At 41.4% G+C, this 24,488-nt stretch overlaps 1 protein-coding gene across 1 annotated transcript in view; it reads right to left on the bottom strand.

Annotated features, from left to right (window-relative positions):
- Positions 1–24,488, bottom strand: part of LOC136875846 (KH domain-containing, RNA-binding, signal transduction-associated protein 3) — an 814,322-nt gene that overhangs the window by 143,466 nt on the left and 646,368 nt on the right. The window contains exon 3 of the mRNA XM_068228215.1: positions 13,767–13,883. Coding sequence (XP_068084316.1) covers positions 13,767–13,883 — 117 coding nt within the window. The remainder of the gene's footprint in view (positions 1–13,766; positions 13,884–24,488) is intronic.

Below are 24,488 nucleotides of genomic sequence, written 5' to 3'. Positions count from 1 at the left end.
AATGTTTATAACGCGGTGTCATACAACCGGTATCGCGTAATCGCTGCACTACTGAAACATTTCTTTGCTGGATTCGGCACCTGTCTATTTTTCTGTTAGATAAATTTTCCCGGCAAATTTACGTAGTACGGAGAGTATTCTGCCGTGCCCCAGCAAACGTTAGTAGCATGTCAAGGTACTCGGTTGTTTGAATACACTGCCACTACCTAAACAATTACTACGCACTACCTCCCAATAGTAGTAGTAGTAGTAGTATGTTCGACTCCGCAAACTCAGAGCGATAGTCGTAATTGAACAGCTGTTAACAATATCAAGGGCACGCACTTGGTTGATAAGCGACGTCCGTAGTGAGGGAAAGGGAAGAAAGTTTGCCAGCCGGCTCAAAGCAGCTGAGCTATCTTTGTAAATACGTATCTATCTCCCGTACCCTCGCAGATAAACACGCGACATCTGAAAAGCATGTTGTCAAGCAGCCTCCGTTACGAGAACAGCGAAAAAGTGGTTTCAATAACATCGAATAAATATTAGGTGATCCACTTTGCTGTATGCAGAAACAAATACATTTTTTCGTTGTTTTGTTTTGCTCCACAATACAAGAGCATATGCCTAGCTCATAGGAAGCACTCTTAACATGCTGGACATGGTCAAAGATCTTGCCTTAAGCACTTTTTTTCCCCCGCTAAACTACCCAACTTTTACTACACTCCTTTCACGTTTTTTTTGGTTCGTTCCTACCCAGGGAATCGAACTTTCTCGGCTGCGGAACTAATCCCTTTCCACCCTGTATATGTATTTACAATAATACGTGAACAAGAAACATGATCTCTGAAAGTGACACATCATAACTGAAGGCGGAGTTCCGTAAGCCACTGTACTGCTTCATCTGTTGGTGCGGAGAAGGCACTCCAACTTCTGGATAGGCTCACAACCTACAGTCACGATGCGGAGAATTGTCGTGCGGGGCTACAATCACATACTGGTGTAGTAACATACTTCCACTTATATCTTCCATAACTTATCCTGACTCTTTTCAGTGTGACCCAAATCTCATGCGGGAGACCGAATCCGCTAGCAAGGTGCTAACCGGAGACGGCGTGAAGCGAAACGTCTGTGGCGAATGTACAATGATCTTTCCATTCCTCTAAAGGGTCGAGTTAGTGACTCAAATTGCAGCATAAAGTATAAAGGTGGACGACATGTCTTTAGACTACAGTTTGAGAGAGGAGGTGTGACTGAATATTAGGGATACCATATACTGAAGAATACAAAATAAATGCATCCCTTCGAAGAAACCGAATAATCACAAAGGGCACAGAGAAAAAGAAAGCAGCTTGGGGAAGGGAGTCGCACGGCAATTGAAACATGATTGGCGTAAACGATAGTAATGCCAGGCACAGCCCGCAGCCCTCTTAAAGGCGGGGTACTGAGCGTAAAGCGAGCATGTTGTGAGCCGCTCACTGCGAGCTGACTGGAGTCTATTTTCTAGGCGAGCACAAAGGGATGCTCGCGCTCAGTGTGGACGGTCAAGGAACGTGCTCGCAAGTGTGTACGGCAAAGTGAGCATCCCGCGAGCATGACGGCCTGGTCGGATGAAGCTGTGCTTACGCTAATAGACACTTATCGGACACATTCTGTTTTATGGGACCCGAAAAATGGCGATCACTTGACAAACAACGTGAAAGAGGATGCATGGCGGGATATTGGTACAACAATTGGACGACCCGCGGATGAATGTAAGAAGAAAATTATTTCTTTGTTGGTATCACACCGGAGGGAAAGGAGCAAAGAGAAAAGCAGTCGCACTAATGGAAAATGTAAGTTCTCGTGTTTAAATAAAATGAAGCTTCAACTTCCTTTTTGAACTTGATGTATTCATTTATTATCTTTTTAAAGCAACAATTGTTGTAAACAAGTAATGATATAATAACCAATAAATATCAAAAGTGAACACATGTTGCAATTCAATAGGTAGTACTTATACAATACCGTATTCAATCATACATATTTTGCACGATTTTTGCTTTTTTTATGGAGCTACGGAAATTTACAAAAGCCGATGGTTTGCGTATGAAGCTTTGGTTCCTCAATGAAAGATATAAACCAAGACAGACGCAAAACACAGGGAGTATTTATCCTTTTCTTTATCTTTTTCAAGCGTACGTATTTTGCCATGACAGAGCTCCATCTTCCGTGCAATAATCAGCTATTTCATCTCTAATTTTGTTTACGTAAGAATATCTCCTAGGAACATTTCGTAGGTGTCTCATGGAAGTCATCTCTTCATTGCGTCTCCATATTCCGTCAATAATCTCTCCGTTCGGTTCATGGTCTAGTGAACCGGGTGTTAGTATAAGTTAGGGGAATGAATCCTCAGGTAATTATGCAAAACTACTACAGACATAACAATGATTTCGGCTTTAGGAGGCTCCAAAAGCATTGGTTTTCTTAAAACTCGAAACACTGAACTTGATATACAAAGGCTATTTTCCACTACTCGTCGAGCTCTGCTCAATCGATAGTTGAAGATTCTCTTGTACGTTCCAGAGGCATGATCTCCCGGTTATGGCTTCATAACATTTTCGCTGAGTGCAAATGCACTATCACCTACGAAAAAGTATGGCAACTTCATTTGACGACCCGGAATTCACAGACTGATGCTGCGAGGAAATGGAGAGCAAATGGCTCAAGAAGTGCTCGCGAGCCGCTCGGACATTTACTGTTTTCCATGAGCGGCTCATGAGCCGCTCGGCGCGCAAGATGCTCGCAAGTGTGTACGCGCCTTTAACTACCAACTGAGGAACGAACTGTGGCTCACTGTAAAGATACGCGCAAAACAGACGAGAAACCGCCAAGAACGTTTATCCAAACTAACAACAAAAATAGGGTTGTGAAACTAATTTAGACAAAATCCTCGGCACTCCTCTTTCCCAGGTTCACCAAAGAATCACAACTGTGTCTTAAAGTGCCCTTCAGTGAAGAGCACCAGAGCGTTCCCAATTACAATATGCTCGTTATTACCCCACCAAAAATATGAGTGCACGCTTCAGGCATCGAATACGGGGAACACAACGCACAGCATTTAAACAATTTCCTTATTTAATAAGAATAAATCAATTAACATCGAGCCTGTTGCGTGCAACCCTTCTCTTACTAAACTTATGAATCGAGAGGTCCCAAGCTTCTAAATAATTCTCCTTGTACTTTAAACTAACTCCATCACAAGTCTGCTCTGCTTGAACAGCCCATAGAAAACATTCTCTTTGATCTTATTGAGAGGATATGTAAATAACATCAGAGGTCGTATTTTTAACGAACAGCTTTACAGGATTGTCTGATGTAGAGAAATCGAAACATGCTGCGCTTCTTTCACACAATTACATCAAAAGGAATGCTTAGTGTACAGGCAATTCTAGTGGACAGCATTCTCTCATCCTGCTCCGAAAACCTTAACAGTAGTTAGTGAGACGTAAAGCCAATAACCTTTCTTTTATCTCCTCCTGGGGAGAAATTTAATACAACTGCCAGGCAACCATACGACTACCATACGTCCTCGTTTATCCAGGACTGGTATACGATATTACGTCTTGTTCGGGGGTCCGGACGCAGATGAAAATAATCATCTGAAAGTGCACTTATAAGCTTAAATATAAGCAATTTTTAAAATTAGAGTATATCTAACAAGGGACTGTCGCGTATCGCGGAATCGCCGAACTTGCGTATACTTTGCACACACGTTAAATGAGCCAAGGGTAATGCAACAGCCAAAACATTACTTTCGGAAATTAGCTCATGCGACCTGCATACTACATACATACATACATACATACATACATACATACATACATACATCATTATAGACTGTTATGCCTTTCAGCGTTCAGTCTGCAAGCCTCAGTGAATTTACTAAACGTCGCCACAATCCTCGATCTGCAACTAGTGTTGTGGCCTCATTTAGTTATATACCTCTTATCTTTAAATCGTTAGAAACTGACTCTAAACATCGTCGTCTTGGTCTACCTCTACTTCTCTTACCCTCCATAACAGAATCCATTATTCTCCTAGGTAACCTATCCTCCTCCATTCGCCTCACATGACCCCACCACCCAAGCCGGTTTATGCGTACAACTTCACCCATCGAGTTCATTCCTAAATTAGCCTTTATCTCCTCATTCCAAATACCCTCCTGCCATTGTTCCCACCTGTTTGTACCAGCAATCATTCTTGCTACTTTCATGTCTGTTACTTCTAACTTATGAATAAGATATCCTGAGTCCACCCAGCTTTCGCTCCCGTAAAGCAAAGTTGGTCTGAAAACAGACCGATGCAAAGATAGTTTAGTCTGGGAGCTGACTTCCTTCTTACAGAATACTGCTGATCGCAATTGCGAGCTCACTGCATTAGCTTTACTACACCTTGATTCAATCTCACTTACTATATTACCATCCTGGGAGAACAAACAACCTAAATACTTGACCTGCAGAAAGCGTTAAATTCTACATGTGTCTGAATTAGCACGCTTTGCTAGAAATTACACTTCACTGCGATTACAGATGAACTAATAGAACGTGAAGATATACGAAAAACTGCAACCTCAGCAAAATACATCTGGTACACGAAGGGGCCCTTAGCTGGCCTACAGTAACAAGGCACATTTTATAAGGTACGGTTATGCTTTACCAAAATATCGAAGTTGTCTTCGTTGTTCCTTTCAGGAAAATGGTACCCTTACACAACAATCAACCCCTTAGGTACCGGTATATATTTAAAAAATGAAACCAAAATCTCGAGCCAGTTGATGTGGAAAAGGATACAGATGCCACTACGGCTACGGAATTTCAGTCAAAATAAATCCTAACCATATTTCATAAAAGTGCAAGGCGATTGTGACAAACGTAATCGTTAACATGTAGCTTTTAAAAAAAATAATTTGCTTTACGTTGCACCGACACACACAGGTCTTCTGGCGACCATGGGACAGGAAAGAGCGAGGAGTGGGAAGGAAGCGGCCGTGGCCTTAATTAAGATACAGCCCGAGCATTTGCCTGGTATGAAAATATCCCGAATGCAAGTTCATGACTGCGCGACTCTAGCCGCACTGCCACTAGCTCGGTCAACATGTAGCAAAAAACCTTATTTAATCTGAACGATAAGATAACGTGCCAAATTAGAAATGTTTCAATAATAAGTTTTCCAATTATTGCATTAAATGTATAATTATATCCAAAACGAGCTGGCCAAGGAGGCAATCAAGTTGTATACTCGAGAATTCAAGTTTAAAAAAAAAAGATGATCACAATTTTGTAAATGGCTTCTGTGGCATGTATATTCAAATCAACTGTAGGGAACTTAACTGAATAACACGATTAATTTTCGTACGACCGAGCAGCATATTCACCGTAGATAAAAACAATTCCAGAAAAACCTACGATAAACATGTATAAGGTAATTCAAACAGTAGAAAGACATGCACACGTAAGTTAACCTATGGTCAGTGTTTCACGGAAGTCAAAAACAAAAGCCAACAGATGAACACTCAGATACACGATAGACCAGGGCCTCTCAAACGCCCAAAATCTCACGCGATCAAATCGAGGCGCAAGAGCTCCGTGCACTGTGCATCGGTTCCACTCGGCTCGGCTCGGACTAACGCTTCGTCTCTGAGCTACTCGACTAAGCTCGGCTCGGATTTGGAGCGCTACGGAGCAAGTGAGGAAGAGGGAGACAGGGGGAGCGAGCGAGACAGGCATGGGGAAAGAGAGAGACAGCGCTATTGCTCCAAATCGAGGAGTGGGAGTCTGCACTCTGGACAACAAAGCGAACTCGTCTTTTGCACCGTGCACAGTGCACTAGGCGCATGTACCCTGAGAGTCCCTGCGATAGCCAGTATTGTCAAAATAAGAAATATATCATTTTACTGAATGGTTATTTGACCATTAGTTTTCTTTAAAATATGTAGGAACTGCCTGCATATCGCACGATGTTTGTAATAAAATTTAATAAGACACTCCCTTAGAAGTGAAATAATGTATTTTATTAAATTTAAGAGCAAACGAGGAGCAAGTTCGCCGTGTGGTTAAGGGCACGCAGCTGTGAGCTTGCACCCGGGAGATGGTGTGTTCGAGCCCCACTGTCGGCAGCCCTGAAGATGGTGTTCCGCGGTTTCCCATTTTCACACTTGGCAAACGCTGGGGCTGTACCTTAATTAAGACTACGGCCGCTTCCTTCCCACTCCCAGCCCTTTCCTCTCCTTTCGTCGCCATGAGACCTATCTGTGTCGGTGCGACGTAAAGCAAATTATAAACAAATTAAGAGCAAACAAAAGATAGATAAAACATGGTCAAAAGATAAAAATATTTACAATAAAAGAAAGTTAAAAACCAATACAACTTCAATTTTAAAAATGGTAAAACAGCCCACTAAGTGTATCGTAAGAATTTATGCGAAATTATCTTCTGTAATTACTGGTACAAACTTTTTAGAAAGAAGGAATATTTCCGGAGATACTTCGAAGCAGGCGAAAAACGTAATAATCGTAAATGTCTCCGTTATTATCGCAAGGCAAAAACGCTTGAAACACAAAAGATCGGAAATTATACAGTAGTTTACACATCTTTTATTATGTAAGATTTTTCGATGCAGCTGATATTAACGGAGAAATCTGACATTACCTGTTTACGTGGCTTTCACTGTATGTAGAGGTGGTGGTGGTAGTGGTGGTGATTATTCTTTTAAGAGGAAGTAGTACTAGGCAACCATCCCCTGTATGTAGATGAGGGTTTTGGTGTATGAAAATGTAGAACTATGGTTAAAGAAAACCGACGAGCAACAAAAATTGCGAAAAAAAAAAAGAAAAAAATACAACTAAAATGACGCCCAGGCGACAAATTCATCGGCGTACGCTTCCTAAACCATTAACGATCCACTAAGATTTAAAAGCATGAAAATTTTAAAAGTTCGGTTATAATATCAGTTATGCTTTAACAGTAGAAATCCTGCAACATTTACGAGAATAGCCTTCCATAACTGGAGAACACTTGAACAGGCTTTTATGCGTTTTTCACTCCTTAAATCGTTAAAAACAACCTCAATAAGAATATAGATTGTAAAATGTTCTTTGAAAAATTCCACAAGATCACGCGTATAAGGAAACCCCTCAGCCGAACAGCTTCATGTTACCACGTCATCGCCCATGTGAACCAAACTAGTTTGCAAATCTCTCGTTTAAAACTATGACAGAGGCAAAATCATCATTTCCATGCAAGTGGAGACGTGGCCAGAAGCTAATATTAATAAACTGGAAATAATACAATTCCAACTCTATTTTCGGAAACATAATAATAATTCATCATTGTGTGCAAACACGAAAGAAAAGAAAAAAGCTGCGTATACTGAACGTAAGTCAGAAATGGAAGCATTTCAAACCCCTGACAATCACGGTTAATTCAAATAAATTTCGCTTTAATGGATAAAACCGGTACATTTTTCTGTTATGTAACTCACCTGGCAAAATCACTTCGATTAGCAAAACCTTGTCGACGCGAATGGAGCCCCTAGTAACAAACAAAGGAAGAGGGACTTGCCAACTATCTGACGTGCATTCATCCACATCAACTCACATGCGTTGCTATACAAATCAAAGAACAGCACAAAATTGCATTATCAGCGAGTACTCCGTGCGCATGAGTCGTGAATAAAGAGAAATGATACGAGCCATGTGAATTGAGTTTAAAAACTGTGACTGACACCTACAATTTGTCATAGCGTTGGAGGGAGAGAGTTACTGGCTAATTACCAATTAACTTGTGCACACGTTTAACTCGCGGGATGGGACGAGGAGAATACTACTGCACAATTATCAACACTTTACTTCCGGCCGGAAACGAAACTCAGCAAACAACAGTAGCCATTAGGGAAGCGAACAGACGGAGATAACATGTAGATGTTAGCACGGAAATTACAGCTGGAAATGTTATATTTGAGAAGCATTAATTAGATGACCAGTCTCAAGCGATTACAATAATACTTCCAACCACTTTTCAATGACTGAGGGAACTACGTGGAAAACCATCAAACTGTAGCAGTAAGGAAAACCATTTCCTCCTTTAGCCTGACAAACACGCAAGTTCGCCGAAAACTTCCCTGTGTAAGTGTGCTGTTAATCCAGTTTCTTTGTTCACTATGAAGGCGCTTGATAACAAGTACTTTGAGTACAGTATAAGGGTCGTGATGTTCTCTGTTCATGTTCATTTCTCATATTTCCAACAATTAGAAATTATCAGGCCTTTGATTTTCAAACTCATGGTCAATGTCTTTTCACATAATTTGATCAGCGCCACGTCAGACTTTTTTTTTTTTTGCTAGTGGCTTTACGTCGCACCGACACAGATAGGTCTTACGGCGACGATGTGATATGAAAGGCCTAGGAGATGGAAGGAAGCGGCTGTGGCCTTAAGGTACCGCCCCAGCATCCACCGGAGCCGGACTAAGTTAATACATAGTAATTCAAACTCTTGAGCGGGGGGGGGGGGTCATAGTAATTCAGTCACTCCTCTGCATAGCCACGAAAAAAGCTTAATTAGTCGAGTGCATCGACGGCTCATCGGAATCATTTAACGCGACCTTCTAGAGGTCGAGGACTGAGGCACTAGTCCTGTCACATTGTTAGATAGTAGGGAACTTACAGAATTTGTATATATTTTACGTTCGAACTAAAGCGTCCGGGGAGACTGACTTACAGTGGCGAAGGTGTTTGTTGTTCTGAAGGACCAAACTACGTTACCTTCAGACGGAATGAGGGTAACGGCTGAATAAAGGGAAGGGCAATGAAAGGCGTAAAAAGACGCGACATTCTAGGCTCGCAAATCTAATACTGTCGAGATGGGAAGTGGAAAAGTTGGCCACGGAAGTGGAATACGAAGGATGAGTCCAGTACAAGTACAAATGTCAGACTCCGATGGGGCTCCGTGATCGGCTCATACGCCCCACAAGGTGTGAACTATCGTGGGGAATAGCTAAGAAATATTAATATTAATTCCATTCACCCAAAAGCAGATCACAGTCTATTCACAGTCTGCATCTCGAAGATACTGAATGTCGCAAACAGAATGAAAGCCTACAGAAAGAATATCCATATGAGAGATTAAAACAAGGAAGCATTAGCCATGAACACGTATTTATACCACTGCGAAGACCACCTCGGCAAACTCGGAATCCAACTACAGTAACAGAAAGAACTTACCCAAGACGGTATTGGGAACATTAACAAAATTCACCGTTACTAATCGCTTGACGAAGATAAGATGCAGTACACCCACCCAGTGGCACAGCGGTGGACGTAAATTCTGCCACCAGCTGATAATATAGAATTAACTCACTGCGCTAACTGCTATCATGTATTCAAATCGGAACTGCAATTCTGCGACTATTGATTTATATAGACCGTGATTTTCTATATTTAGGGGCCATCATTATCATCATCCGAATGCCATTTCTCCAATGTGTATGTTGTTACTATGTTGGAACAAAAGACGGTAAACGGAATACCTTTATCATCGCGAGGACGAATTAGGAATTTGCTAATTTCTGTTTCATAGCGGAAATGATGAGCCTAGAGAAAAATGTGATACATCGTTGAGCAACCTTGATATTCCTAATTCTATCCGAGGCGATCTAGGGTGATGTAAATTGCCTCCAAGAGGGATATTCACCTTTTTATAAGTACGTAAATTGCTTTCTGTTTACTAAAGATGTAACGGAACTGCCTTGTATTTGTCCAGGACGTCGAATCTTCAGATTCGCTACTGAGTACATCTCAACGCCAACCATCTAAATATTTATCACTTTACTGAAGTATTTAAACAGAGCGACATCTATGCGTTTCGCGCAAATAATTATTTTCACAAAATAATTTCCTTGCACTTCGGAAAAAAAGCAAAAAAAAAAAAAAAAAAACTCGACTTGAGATTGTAGGGGCGGTTTGTTTTAAATTCCTGTGTGTTTAAAAGAAGTCGGTATTGGATGTTTTACACACATTTTGAGGAAATGCTTTTACAATATTACCCAACATTTTCTAGCTATATTTTAACCTCATTTCTAACCATACTAGTAATCTATACGAATTATGTACTAAAGACTGTATTACCAAAAGCCCTGAGTTTGCAAATGGGAAGAAGAACGTGGTTACAGGTGCGCAGTAATAAAAGAGAAGCACGTTCGCTCTCTAAGGTAAGGAGGAAGAAATTTGAGAACCATAGCACATGTAAACAAGACGCAATTTAAGCTTTCATTTAATCCGGGGAGGCAATTTACCGACTCTAGGGAAGAGAGAGCAAGATGACAACTTCCTCGGAATTCGAAAGTCGAATTCTCCTCCTGTAGGTAGTCTTTCGAGATACTAAAATACTTCAATTAAATGTTTAAACTAACTCGAATACCAATGGTTGAATCTCAACTTTTAAAAACGTCTAATTGTCATAATCGAAAAAGTTAAGAACTCATTCTCAGGCGCTTTTTCAAGCGATATAATCGCATGTCAATGGCTTGAAAGATATGCTAGGTTTAAATATGGTGTTGTATAATTACTTCAGCTTGAACGGTAAAATAATCTTCGGCATTTATTGGAGAGACTTTTACAGGCAGGGAGGCTATGTTAAGACAGTGGTTGTAAAAATTAATGTATCGATCTCTCTTTAAAGTAGCCTAGCTCAGGTCACGTATATTATCAAGAGCGACGGTGTTGTTTGTGTAAGCGCATTATAATTTCGCTTGCTGGTCTAATAATGTAGGCTAACTACTACTGCCTTATCAACTTAGCATATGTACTTATTTGTAAAGAGCCTACAGAATTCCTCCAAGGTATTTTATTTCCGTCTCAAATATCTTGTAGACAGTTACAAATCAATAATGTAATCTCCATAATGCCAGCTCACTGAAGGATTACAACCTGCCGACATGCTAACCTCGCGATTGTAGAGGGAGGCAAGAAAAAGGAAAACACGTCCGGCGCTATTAGTTTTACCGATCATCTCTGCCACCAAAACCGTATGCAACCACCAATTTAAAATTATAAAGAGAGAATTAATCCAACATACATAGAAAAAATTAAACAGTGGTCTAGCCACAAAAGTCCTGGTGCAGATTAAAGAGGAAGTACAACTGGGTAACCATCCACTGTTTAACACTAATCGGAATGCAAACGGAAGAGGTCCGACACTTCTAAGAATCACGATATCGGCAAAAGAAAGGAAAAGAAGGAAAAGGCCACGGAGGGCGTGAATATGAAAGACTCCCTCCTCCCAAACAAAACACCGTCGGGGTCGGAAAAGAACATGATTTGACTAACGGAGGCCGGGTGGGAACGGTGAAAGTGAGGAGCCTGACACAAAGTGCAAGCAATGCCAGGAATGTAGTAGTACTAGTATTAGTAGTTCATACAAGTACTGTGGTCTTTCAAGAGCGGTATGAATATATTTACTAGTTTAGTAATCATTTTGGATCTAGGACTGATACAAAGGGGGGTATTAGAAAAAGAAATATCTAGAGTATGATATCAACGCCGGTATTCGAAACCATGAATTTCGAACATCAGGTATAGTACGCGAACCTTTTCTTGATCCCTGAGCTCCATAGTGCTGAATGGGAACTTGGGCTCAAGAAAAGGTTCGCGTACTATAGGCTGGACACAGAAAACCCGGTTACCGAGATACTAAGCCCTGGAGATGAGAAGACATTGAACAGCTTACGAAGATAATATTGAATACTTAGGCCCAGTCGGATCGTCAAACACGTGAACTGCTTTTACGACTCTGCAAAACGACCACAAGAGAGAAAATAGCAAGAAAGCTGGGAACTGAAGAACCACATGTGTTTTTATCTATTCTCTTGTATTTCGTTCTACAACAATTATTGGCTTATAGGAAGATGAAATCTTTCTGTTCTAGCAGTGTTATAGCCTACAGCTGAACACTTAAACGTCACTCTGATCGTGCTGCCTGCAGAGTGACCTCTAACCTTCCACGTTCTGCCGCCTTGAGGTCGCTGCGTGGTACTTAACACAAGCTAGGCATGGCATGCACAAAATTGAAAACAGATTACTACCTGATAAGTTGCCACCTACAATCCCGTTTCAGAATTAATGTTGTGAAAAGTCGCTAAATCGCCACGTGAACATGTTGAAGTAATTATATCAACAGCTCAGCATTCATCATTATTCTTAAGTGAAGTTCCGAGAAAGAAATACACACTGTGTTACCATGTTCGTTCATTCAGTCAATTCATTTTCTTCCACAAACCCCGCTGATACTAGTAGGAAGGTCCGGTGTATTTCAAGTAAGTTGCTTGTCACACAGTTCCAAATACATTTTCACTCTATGCGATTTATGGATCACCGGTGGATTGAGTTTGTACTAGCCACCTGAATACAGGCGGGGTTACGACTCAGAACATGTTCGATAAGCCCGCTCCTATTCTATAGCACACGTTCCGACACAAAGTGGTCCCCTGAAAATTTCCAAATCCTCATGTACTAGCAGGACTTCTAACACAGACTAGAAACATGTTATTGCGGAAGGTCATAGCACGGGAAAAGGAACAGAAAGTTATACTTCCGTACAAGAGTTAACATAGCTTTTGTTACGAAGAGCAGTGATATTCCGACTCGTCGCAGAGTTACTAGTCTTCAGTAATAAGTGAAATTCACTGGCACTAAAAATACAATCGTGATAAGATTAAGGCTTGAGTTACATTGTCGTTCACCGGGCGAGTTGGCCGTGCGGTCAGGGGCGCGCAGCTGTGAGCTTGCATCCGGGAGATAGTGGGTTCGAACCCCCCTGTCGGCAGCCCTGAAGATGGTTTTCCGTGGTTTCCCATTTTTACACCAGGCAAATGCTGGGGCTGTACCTTAATCAAGGCCACGACCGATTCCTACCCACGCCTAGGTCTTTCCTATCCCGCCGTCGCTATAAGACCTATCTGTGTCGGTGCGACGTGGAACAAAAAGACCAAAAAAACAACAATTGTCGTTCTGCCTGCTCTCTCCAGGGTCACGGTCCGGGCGAGTTATGACCACGTGCAGAGAGAATCCACAGCATATTTATTCAGAAAGTGATCGTACCGTCGCGTGACTTATAAAGGGCTACAACTAGAACTCGAGGCTTTCCGATGAGCATCTTCTCAATCTCATGCTTTTATCGTGTGCATTTCATCAGTTGAGCTCAGAAGTGATACGACGGTACGTAAAGCCATAAATATTCGCAAAGGTAAATTGAACAATACGCTCACAACCAAGTCGATCGAAGCCAGTTTGTAAATACATATGCATATTAGCAAATTAAATCCACTCCGTTCAGCCTTCAGACTGCAATCTCTGTGAATTAACTATGCGTCTCCACAATCCTCTATCTCCAACTAGTTCTGTGGCCTCGTTTAGTTCTCCATTCTTACCAAAGCCGCCTTAGCTCTCTCCCTCTATTCCTTTTACCTTCTATGTCCGAGTCCATTCTCCTTGGTATACTTATCCTCCTCCATTCGCCTCATATAACCCCACCACCGAAGCCAGTTTCTTATCGTGTAATATTTCTGATATTTGTGAAGAATGTGTTATAGAATTAATTTACGAATCAAATTCAAGAGCCATGGAAAAGTTCAATACCGATGAGGTCGAAGCTTTTGTGGAGAGAGGAAGCATGGTAATCAACAGCACATCAGGAACAACTCACAAAACGTGTTCTGGTTCACTGGAGGAACTCAATGTTGCAAACAATTCCTACCTTTTGTTTGTCCTTCATGGATCCTCTGCCAAGTACCGCCATCTTTGTCATTGTGTCTTCCTGTAGACGTTTCATCGAGTTTCCTTTTGGTCCCAGAAGTTTGCCGACGAAGTTAAACTGAAACGAACATAAATAAATAAATGAAACACATATCTTCAAATATATAAAACCATACAATGTCTCATTAACAACAATCAAACAACCTCTTAAGTTTAATCAAAGCTTATACACAAGCATTTAATGGCAAAATACGTACAAGAGTTAAAACTTTACTTAGCATCGAAAATTAAGAGCTAGTTATTATAATACGGTAGGTTATTATACGTTATTTTTACTGCAAATGATTATCATCAAAGTTCTGTATCATATTTTGAAAGGTTCCAAAAATAGTATTCAAAGACATATGTTCCTTTCGCTTTTAGGATACAAGATACTCGATCTCATAAGGACTGTATTTGAAGTTTTGCACTTCATGCGAGGACTCTTTCAGATGAACAGGGAAAAGGTGGCAAAAATGACGAACACAGAGACGGCCAAACACCTGGAATCTGTTTTAGTCCTTCCATGGGTCGGCATACTTGACTGAGGTCTGCATGGGCCGAGATTCTTAGGCTCAGTTCGATCCGAGCCAGCAAAGGTTCCTCCGAAATTTATACAGATAGGAATTATGGCGATGATGGGACAGGAAAGGGCTAGGAGTGGAAAGGAAACGGCTGTGGCCTTAATTAAGGTACAGCCCCAGCATTTTCCTGCTGTGAAAATGGGAAACCACGGAAAACCATCTTCAGGGCTGCAGACAGTGAGGTTCGAACACACCATCTCCCGAATACTGGATACTGGCCGCACTTAAGCGACTGCAGCTACCAAGCTCGGTTTATACAGAATATGTTTAAACACAATAATAATAATAATAATAATAATAATAATAATGACTCAGCTACCGTGTGCAAACATTTTGATTTGACACCAGCTACCTACAGGCTGCTCGCGCGTCAGTTTCAATGTTCCGTCTTACTATACTAGATGGCAGAGAAACCGGATCGCTCTTGGGCGATCTATGGCTGAGGTTTAATGAATTTAGTGTGTCACCGTCATCTTTTAAATGCTGACGTCTATCCGATGAGGCGTATCGAATGATCTTTTTTCCGCGCTTCAAAAATCCACTACCTCTAACATATGAACCCACTGTCTTCGGATCCGGAGGTCAACACTAACGATGGAAGCATATTGCTTTGCAAACTGTGTGGAACTAAAGTAGCTGCTGAAAGAAGATTTACTGTAACGCAATAAACACATTCGTGCTCTTCAGCGTGTTTCAAATAAACCTGCAACTCAGCGCTTACTGCCTTCAGTTGCTTCGACTTCCGTCAAGTCCTTACAGTTCAGTAAAGAATTGCGTGATGCATTTGTATCTGCAAACATTCCGCTGTATAAACTAAATAGCCCGAAATTACGCGGAAAATACGAATCAAGAAGTACGAAGACACATTAAACAAAACAAGATCTGAAACTCGCGGGGAGAAGATATGGATGTCAATCGACGAATCTTCAGATGCTATGGGCAATGGCGTAGCCCCCCCCCCCCCCGAATGTTTCCTGAAACTAGAGCGAGGATCACCCGTTGTTTTACGTAGGGTGCGAACAACTTAAACACTTACGCCGAAATGTTAAATTAACGTAGCGACAAAGAATCTACTAGCAAGGCTTATAGGGACATACATAATCCTCCATGTTTGTACTGCTTGAATAAAAGGAAAACACTTAGGATTTTGATGCGCGGGGATATTTCCCTGTAGAGGCCTCAGTATTGGGAATGCAACCGTGTGTTCACAACTGAGGAAAAGGGCAATTAGCAAGGAATTATTCAGTAGGGGGCCGGAACGTGATCACCGAGATAACGGGGGCCACGGTCAGAAGCAGTTGCAAGCTTACAACTCGTGTCATTTTTGCACATCGGTTCCCGTAAACAACAATGTCCTAGGAATCCTCGGGGTCGTTGAGAGATGTGCTGTGTTTAAGTTGCAGCGTTGGGAAGACTATGACAGGATTGTGAGCTGCACTTTGTTCCTCATTTTGTGCCATATAAGTAACTTTTTTTGAAGAGGGACCGTTCTGTCACTGAGAAGCCAAAACTATGTGAATGACACCAGTACCAGGGACGGCACAGTACGCACGGTGCCACGATTTAAAATGAACCAGTGCCAGTGGCACTGCCATAAAAATAAATTTGTGAAACGTTTACATGAATAAAAAGGTTTGTGACGTGAATATTGACCTTATTTATACCGTTAGTAAGGACAAGAACACAAATCAATCAAGTCTGTTTTCCCATGAGTACATCGAACAGTATGGCGGGCACTGGCGGCTGGCACTGTTGCCGAACGAAGCACTATTGTGTGTGGTCACGTGACTGCCTCGTAAAGGCCAGTGCTTCTCAGATCCGTGCAGTGCGTTAGGACAGATCTCTTCTACGGTACCTACTGGTCACTCTGTCCTTCCAAGTGCTGCCGGACCGTGCCACGCTATGCTTTTTTCTCTTACATTATAGATTATCGATTGTCTTGAATTTCGTGCCAGTGACAGACATACGAAAATCTAGCCCTTTGTCGAGCTATTTCCATCCAGATGATAAAAACCAGTACATAGAAGTATGAGATATTTGTAAATCTTGTAGATCGTACAAATCGACAATAGCATGTTTAAAACGGCATATGCTTCGCCGTACCTGGAAGACCCCTTAATAGCTAGGCAGGCAGATCCGTTAAAATGGTGGTTGAGAAGAAAGCTTCAGTATCCCAACATTTACTATTTAGCTGTCCGGAAGTTGTGAGTTGTAGCAACATCCGCGCCTGCCGAAGGCGTGTTTTCGAAAGCTGGTCAAATTTTCACTAAAAGACTGTGAGCAAATAAAGTGAAAAAAAAATACTATTCTTGAACGTGACTGGAAGATTTATTTGAGGATTATTTTCTAGTATTTTGCATGTAAATTTTGACTACCAGGCGAAACAGACTGTCAGCTAATAAAGTGAAAAAAATACTGTTCTTGAATATGAATGGAAAACTTATTTGAGGGCTATTTTGTAGTATTTTGCACGTAAATAATAATGCAAATTACGGTATATCTATGTGTAGTTCCTTTTTTTGTCAATACAAGAAGTATAAACGTTTTATAAGAGTCCAATGAATAAGTTGTCATCGCTAATGTGAATCCTCGGTAAGTTATGAAAAAGTTTTTTTTTAATATTCTAACAGTAGCAAGACAATTGCGGATGCATATTACGAGGTGTCGTGTGGTCAGCACGACGAATCCTCTCCGCCGTTATTCTTGGCTTTCTAGACCGGGGCCGCCATCTCACCGTCAGATAGCTCCTCAATTATAAACACATGGGCTGAGTAAACCTCCAACCAGCACTCAGATCCAGGTAAAAATCCCTGCACCAGGCGAGTTGGCTGTGCAGTTAGGAGCGCGCAGCTGTGAGCTCGCATTCGGGAGATAGTGGGTTCGAACTCCACTGTCGGGAGCCCTGACGATGGTTTTCCGTGGTTTCCCATTTTCACACCAGGCAAATGCTGGGGCAGTACCTTAATTAAGGCCATGGCTGCTTCCTTCCCATTCCTAGGCCTTTCCTGTCGCATCGTCGCCATAAGACCTATCTGTGTCGGTGCGACGTAAAGCAACTAGCAAAACAAATCCCTGACCAGGCCGGGAGTCGAACCCGGGGCCTCCGGTAAGAGGCAGGCACGCTACCCTGCACCGCGGGGTTGGCTGGTTACTTTCAGATCTCCTTATTTTAGAATTTGACTTAAGGCTTTCTGCATTCGATTCCCGGCACTGACAAAGTTAAGAAAAACATGGGATGGGGAAGATACTTCAACCATTCAGTCAGCTGTCGTCAGCAGGTAGTCTCGGCAGGTGACCTTAAATCGTGATATTAAAAAAAAAGCTAGTTTCTCTGACCTGAGCTGGCAGGGTATTCCATACTCTGGCAACAGTCACCACCACAAATGATCTATTAATTTTATTTGTCCGGTGCAGTGGAATAGAAATAATGAATCTAGAACGTATATTTAAGTTGTGAAATGATGATAAAAATATGAATTTAGAAGAAATATACAGTGGCTGACTTTCAGCTACCACTCTAAACACCATCATTAAAGTGTGTAGCTGCCGACGTTTATCAGACATAAAAAATGAGATAGCCTGACAGTATGGGGTGATATGAACATCGTATTCGATATTGTAAATAAATCGCAGGCAGGAATTCAGTGCTCGTTGAACTTTGAGTGTTTCTTCTCTCGTCATGTCAACTGAAACAACGTCATAATAATCAAGAATAGGGAGAATGAGTGTCTGTATTACTTTGGCCTGTAGCTCAAATCTAAATACATCCCTCTGCTATTTAAGAGGGTGAAGAACTCTAAAAATCTTTTTACGTATTTTTTTTCTTGTGAACAGACCAATCAACTGTTTCATTCAACATCACGCCGAGAATTTTACCCGTTTTACTGTACGGAATAATGTTTCCATTCAGTGGGATAGGCGGGATTGTGACATTATTCGAGCAGCTCAGTAATTTTCGCGATCCAATTATGATTGCCTGAGATTGTGTGCAGTTTAGAACAAGAGCGTTTCGTTGTGGATATACACTGAGTTGTCGGAAGTCATTGTTAGCATCTTGTCTTGCAGTATCGATATATTTGAAGATCGTCAGCATAGAGGTGGTGTGTGTTATTTCCTGTCACAGATGGCATGCCATTGATATGAATACAGAAAATTAGGGGCCCTTGAATACTGCCCCGTGGGGCAACACTAAGTTCCATTTTCCATTTAGAGGCCTTGCCGTTTACTATTACACGCTGTTGACGGTTACTCAAATAAAAATAAAGAACCTTAAGCGCAGCCAGGTGGAAATTTAGCAGTTCCCTTTTCTTTATCATAGTCTAAATTTAAATAGTGTAAAAGGCGCTACTGAAGTCCAGAAGGATAAATATAGTGGGCAGTCGTTTGTCCGCAGCGTTTCTAATGTCTTCAGTAACCTTCACAAGTGCTGTCGCGGTACTGTGATTCTTCTTAAATCCTGATTGCAAAGGGTCCAAAAGAGCATTTTTTTTTTTTTTTTAGGTGTTCCAGAACTTGCTCGTATACTAAACGTTCAAAGGCTTTAGAAAGCGCAGGGAGTATGGACATAGGACGATGGTCAGAGGGTGATTGTGGGTCTAAACTCTTAGGTACCGGTATAATACTGGCTGTTTTCCAGACAGGAGGGAAAGTTCCGTATAGTAAACAATAGTTCAATATGTGCGCCAGCATCCACAATGATATGTATAAAAGTAATAGGAATATCGTCTACACCATTAGTCTTTGATTTAACGGAGTACAAAGCCTTTTTAACCTTATTTTCTGTGACACTGTGAAATGTGAATGGTGGATTGGCCGAAGGGAAGGGCGGTGAGTCGGTGCAGTTAATTGGGGTAGGTTGAATATTTATTCTACTAAAGTAATCGTTCAGTTCGTCAAATGGAATGTCAGGATTTGTCTGTCTCTGTTGATATTTTGCTATTTCCCAGAGCATAAGTTGGTCCCATGCGCGATTAGAATTTAAGTTGTTAGCTAAATTCCGGAAATATACACATTTTTTATTTCTGATTAACTGCTTTGTGCGATTTCTTAAGATGCGGTAAGATTCCAAGTCTGTGTTATCTAAGGTTTGTTTATAACGTCGAAATAACCAGTCACGGTGGGCCATCTTTCTCTTCGCTTCATCATCTAGCCATGGACAAGAAGGGCGAGAAACCTGTATTCGACGTGTGTGTATTTCTTTGCTCCATTATTTTTATAAAATGCCACTTCTTTATTGCTTACCACATGCTCATTATTATAATAACATTACCGTATTTATTCTAAACCAGAATATTGCATCTTTACTCAAACTGTGTATTCTTGCATTCATTTCACTTGTACTCGGAATATATGAAATGCTGCAGTTATGTTGGGATGGGAGTATCAGAAGTAGGGGCGGGCGGGGGGGGGGGGGGCGTTGTCGCCCAAGGAGCCCAGACACCCCAGGAGTTTTAACGAATGTACTTGTATTAAGCATTTTAAATTAATGTATATTAACATTAGCTTCCGGAGTCAGACTCACTGGCTGAATGATCAGTAGTGAGGCCTTCGTTTCAGAGGTTCCCGTGTTCGATTCCCGGCTGGTCGGGGATTTTAATCGCATCTGATAAATTATTCTGGCTCTGGGACTGGGTATTTGTCCCAACACTCTCCTCTTCATGTTCAGACAACATACTGCACTACCAACCGCCATAGAAAGACACAACAGTGATTACATTCCTCCATATAGGATTGGCACCAGGAAGGGCATCCGGCCGTAAAACAGGGCCAAATCCACATGTGCGACACATTTCACACCCGCGACCCCACAGATGTGGGAAAAACGGTAGAAAAAGAAGAATTTTACTATTAGCTTCCGGAATCCGCACGAATCCACCACTCTTACTTGGATCCATGGACACTCATTTCCTTTTTAAGTATTCTACACCACCTAAATTATGGAAGTTTGGACACCTATAAAAATAAAATTCTGGATGAATGCCCCCCCCCCAAACTGAAATCCTGGCTACGCTACTGGCTATGGGGCGTTATATAGCCAACGTTGTGAATCGGAACTTTGGAAGTGAAATATTTTTATTGACTACCGAAGTGTTAGAAAAGAGCAAATATTTTACCACAGTGGTTCCCAACCTGGGGGCGATCGCCCCAAGTGGGCGATTTGGGTTATCAGGGGGGCAATAAATACGTAGGGGGCGACGACTATTCAACGGAGGAAAAGTAAAATAGTAGAGTACAGTAGAAGTTGCCGGGTAGCACGAGTCACTGGCTATTCTCAGCCGGCGATTTCACTGCACTCACCCCTCTCCAAACTTCCCTAATGTTGTTGCTCGGTGCAGCCGACTGGTGACTCAACCCCTCCCACTCCTGCCATCACAACACACTTGTTATTGACCTAAATACATCTTCAGTCTTAACTAGCCTTTGTGTGCCTCACAATCAGTTCTTGTGCCTTTGTATTCACGTGTAGAAGTTCATGCACAATGGATTCGAAAAAGAAGTGTCGTCAATACTCAGCTGAGTATTTTAAATTCGGTTTTATCGCGTCACCGCAAAATGTGTAGTTCCCACATTGTCTATTGTGCGATGAAACATTTACTAGTAATGAAGCCATGAACCCTTCGCGAATGAAAGATCATTTATCAAGAGTACACAGTGATAAAGTGAGTGAAGAACTTAGTTATTTTTAACACCTCAAAGCTAAAGCAGATAAACGGCCTAATGTGAGTGAATTATTATTAAAAAACGAGCAACCGATCTTGACAAAGATCTTCTTGCTTCTTACGAGGTGTCTTTATTGATCGCTAAATGTAGTAAACCTCAGACAATTGGCGAGGGCCCTAGTAATAAGATCAATCGGTTCCTTTGAGCAACAATACTGTTTCCAGGCAAATTGACGAATTGGCCACGGACGTTGAATCCAAACTCACCAATTTGTTGAAAGAAAGTAGACTGATGAAACAACTGTGATTGATAACAAAGCAATTTTATTACCTTATGTGAGGTTTATCAATGAACAACAATTGGCTTTACGTTGCACCGACAGAGATAGGTGTTATGGCGACGATGGGATAGGAAAGGTCTAGGTCTGGGAAGGAAGCGGCCGTGGCCTTAATTAAGGTACAGCCCCAGCATTTGCCAGGTGTGTAGATGGGAAACCACGGAAAACCATCTTCAGGGCTGCCGACAGTGGGGTTCGAACCCACTATCTCCCGGATGCAAGATCACAGCTGCGCGGCCCTAACCGCACGGCCAACTCGCCCGGTTATCAATGAACAAAAGGAAATTACCGAGGAAATGTTGTTTGTTAGAACTTTGATCACTGATACGAAGGGTTCGTCGAGATTTAAAGTGGTGCAATATTATTTTGAGGAAAAAGAGATTCTCCTAACAAACGTGAGCGCATGCACAACAGACGGTGCTCCTGCCATGTCAGGTAGTTATGCTGGGTTTCTAGCCCACCTTAAGAAAAAAGTGCCAGAGGTCATCACTATTCACTGTGTCATTAATCGTCAACACTTATCTACGAAAAAATTGAGTGGTGTCCTGCACGAAACGCTACAACTGGTTATTACAGGTGTCACCAATATCAAAGCTAATTCCCTCAATGACCGTCTGTTCCGACAACTTTGCCATGAAAAGGATGAGGAATTCGAACGCTTGCTTCTACATACGGCCGTGAGGTGGCTTTCCAAAGGAAATTGTTTGCGCCGTTTCTTCGAATTATTTGACACGGTCACTGAGTTTCTCGACACGTCTGATCCTGTTTTAAGTGAGAATTTGAAGCAACGCAAGTTGGAATTTGCGTACCTTACAGATATTTTTAAAAAAATAAACGAAGCCAGTATAAACCTTCAAGGAAACAAGATGAACCTCATCAAGGCCAAAGGAATTATTTAATCATTCATCGCCAAGTTTGATATTTATAAGGTAAATATTGGCCGTAAAGTGCTGATTCAGTTTCCGACCCTGAAAAAGTGTTCAGTGTCAGATAAGAAGACTACTGAACTCCCAGAATATAAAATCCTAATATTTACCGATCACCTTGTCCAGTTAAAAACTGATATGGAATCAAGATTTGAAGATTTGACCAAGCTGCAAATTTCGGATTGGATTCTAGATCCATTCGCGTTTGAAGCTGTGGATGAGCTTGATGACTCTTACCAGACGGAGTTTCTAGATCTGAATTATGACTGAGGCGAAAATCATTTTCAAGCAGAGCGGTTACGAGTTAGCCTGGGTGAAGCTTCTGGACACTTATTCACAACTGTGTGGAAAAACTGAATCAATTCCCATCTCGTTCCCGTCAACATATTTAGTTGAAAAAGGATTTAGTTCTGTTGTCCAGCTCCTCATAATACAAAGAAATAAATTGGACATTTGCCTTAAAGGAGACTTGCACCTGAACTTGACGAACATAAAGCCGGATATTCAAGCTTTAACTGAAATCCACCAAGCTCTAGGCAGTCATTGAAAGGTAAATGAAATGAAATGGCGTATGGCTTTTAGTGCCGGGAGTGTGCGAGGACATTTTCGGCTCGCCAGGTGGAGGTTTTTGATTTGACTCCCGTAGGTGACCTGCGCGTCATGATGAGGATGAAATAATGATGATGAAGACGACACCTATACTCAGTCCCCGTGCCAGCGAAATTAACCAATTATGGTTAAAATTCCCGACCCTGCCAGGAATCGAACCCGGGACCCCTGTGACCAAAGGCCAGCATGCTAACCACTTAGCCATGGAGCCGGACATGGAAGAGGTAAAGTAAAACAATAACTTTCATTTAATTTTTCAAATTTTAACCGTCAATTTTCTTAATTGTTCCAGATTCCAATTTAATAATGAAAACATGTACTCCTGTTTTTTAAACATATGTCAATGATCTTAGTTAATTATTTCACTTATTTGTTCTTAAAAATCTGTAAAAATGTACATTTTTTTTCTATTTAAGAGTGACCGGATAACTGCGTTGGTTGTTTTTATATACGGTAATAAAATGGTTTAAAATAATAAAACTGCTTTATTATTTACACTTTACTTCAAATTAAAATTAGGCATACAATGAAAATGAAAACGGGGCGATAGGTGTTAGTCAACCTCCAAAAAGGGGAGATGGGCCACAAAAGGTTGGGAACCACTGTTCTACCATATCAAAACTGTTTGATAGTGTTATGTTTCTCCTGTGGCCTGAGGGCATTAAACATGACGATGTACTTTAATGTTTAACTGATGCTGCACCGTATATAGTACGAGCAGCTAATTCATTGAAGGCACTCTATTCTAAAATGGTCCATGCACAGAGTTTGTGAAGAAGTAAGGGCTCTTTACCTCACGAGGGAACGGTACGAAGTCGGACGGCGAATTTCGATTTGATTTTTACATATTCATGAAGTTCTTTTTAAGCTGAAACAGGTAGTGAAAGTCTAATTTTTCGCTGGTCCTTTTTAAGGGGCCATTTGGGAGCTGAAAGTTGGCGGTGCGCGCAATGAATTGTACAGTACATGCCGGCACACGTCAGCGCTTACAGCCAGCGGCTGTCTTGCCCCGTCTTCCCTCTCCGCTCCTTCGGTTCTCCTCTGTCCCTCACCACACACGGCTGACAACAGTTGTGTACAGGGGATTGTGGGTGAAGACCGACGTTAGTTGGGACATTTTATTTACAAAGATGAATTCATTATGGAATAAATAAACAATAAAAATTGTTTACAAATCACTACTTAACATACAAATAATACGCTATCAAATATCATCTGCATCATCATGACATTCAAAGTGTTCAAGAAATGACTTTATTCTAACACAGTCTGGCATTGGTTCATTGTTCATGGCATGATAGTGAAAATCTAACACAAAATGTGAATAACAAAACACAAGATAGCAATGTGCGCACCTTATAAATGAAAAATTGGTACAATAATTTCCAGCACATCTTTTATGAGTTAAATCATAAAAATTCGTTTGTGAGACAGTATGAAATTGTGGTATATTGTCAGTAATGAAATAACTACCCGCTTTCCAAGCATATTGCAGCATTGGTACAAAACAATAAGCTTGTAATTGGTTATGCGCTAGTATTTGACTAGTTATAATGAAAAGTCTGTTT

The sequence above is a fragment of the Anabrus simplex genome, chromosome 6 (genome assembly GCF_040414725.1).
Source record: "Anabrus simplex isolate iqAnaSimp1 chromosome 6, ASM4041472v1, whole genome shotgun sequence".
NCBI classification, from domain to species: domain Eukaryota; kingdom Metazoa; phylum Arthropoda; class Insecta; order Orthoptera; family Tettigoniidae; genus Anabrus; species Anabrus simplex.
Note: the sequence above shows the minus strand (reverse complement) of the source record. Positions and strands in the feature narration are given on the sequence as shown.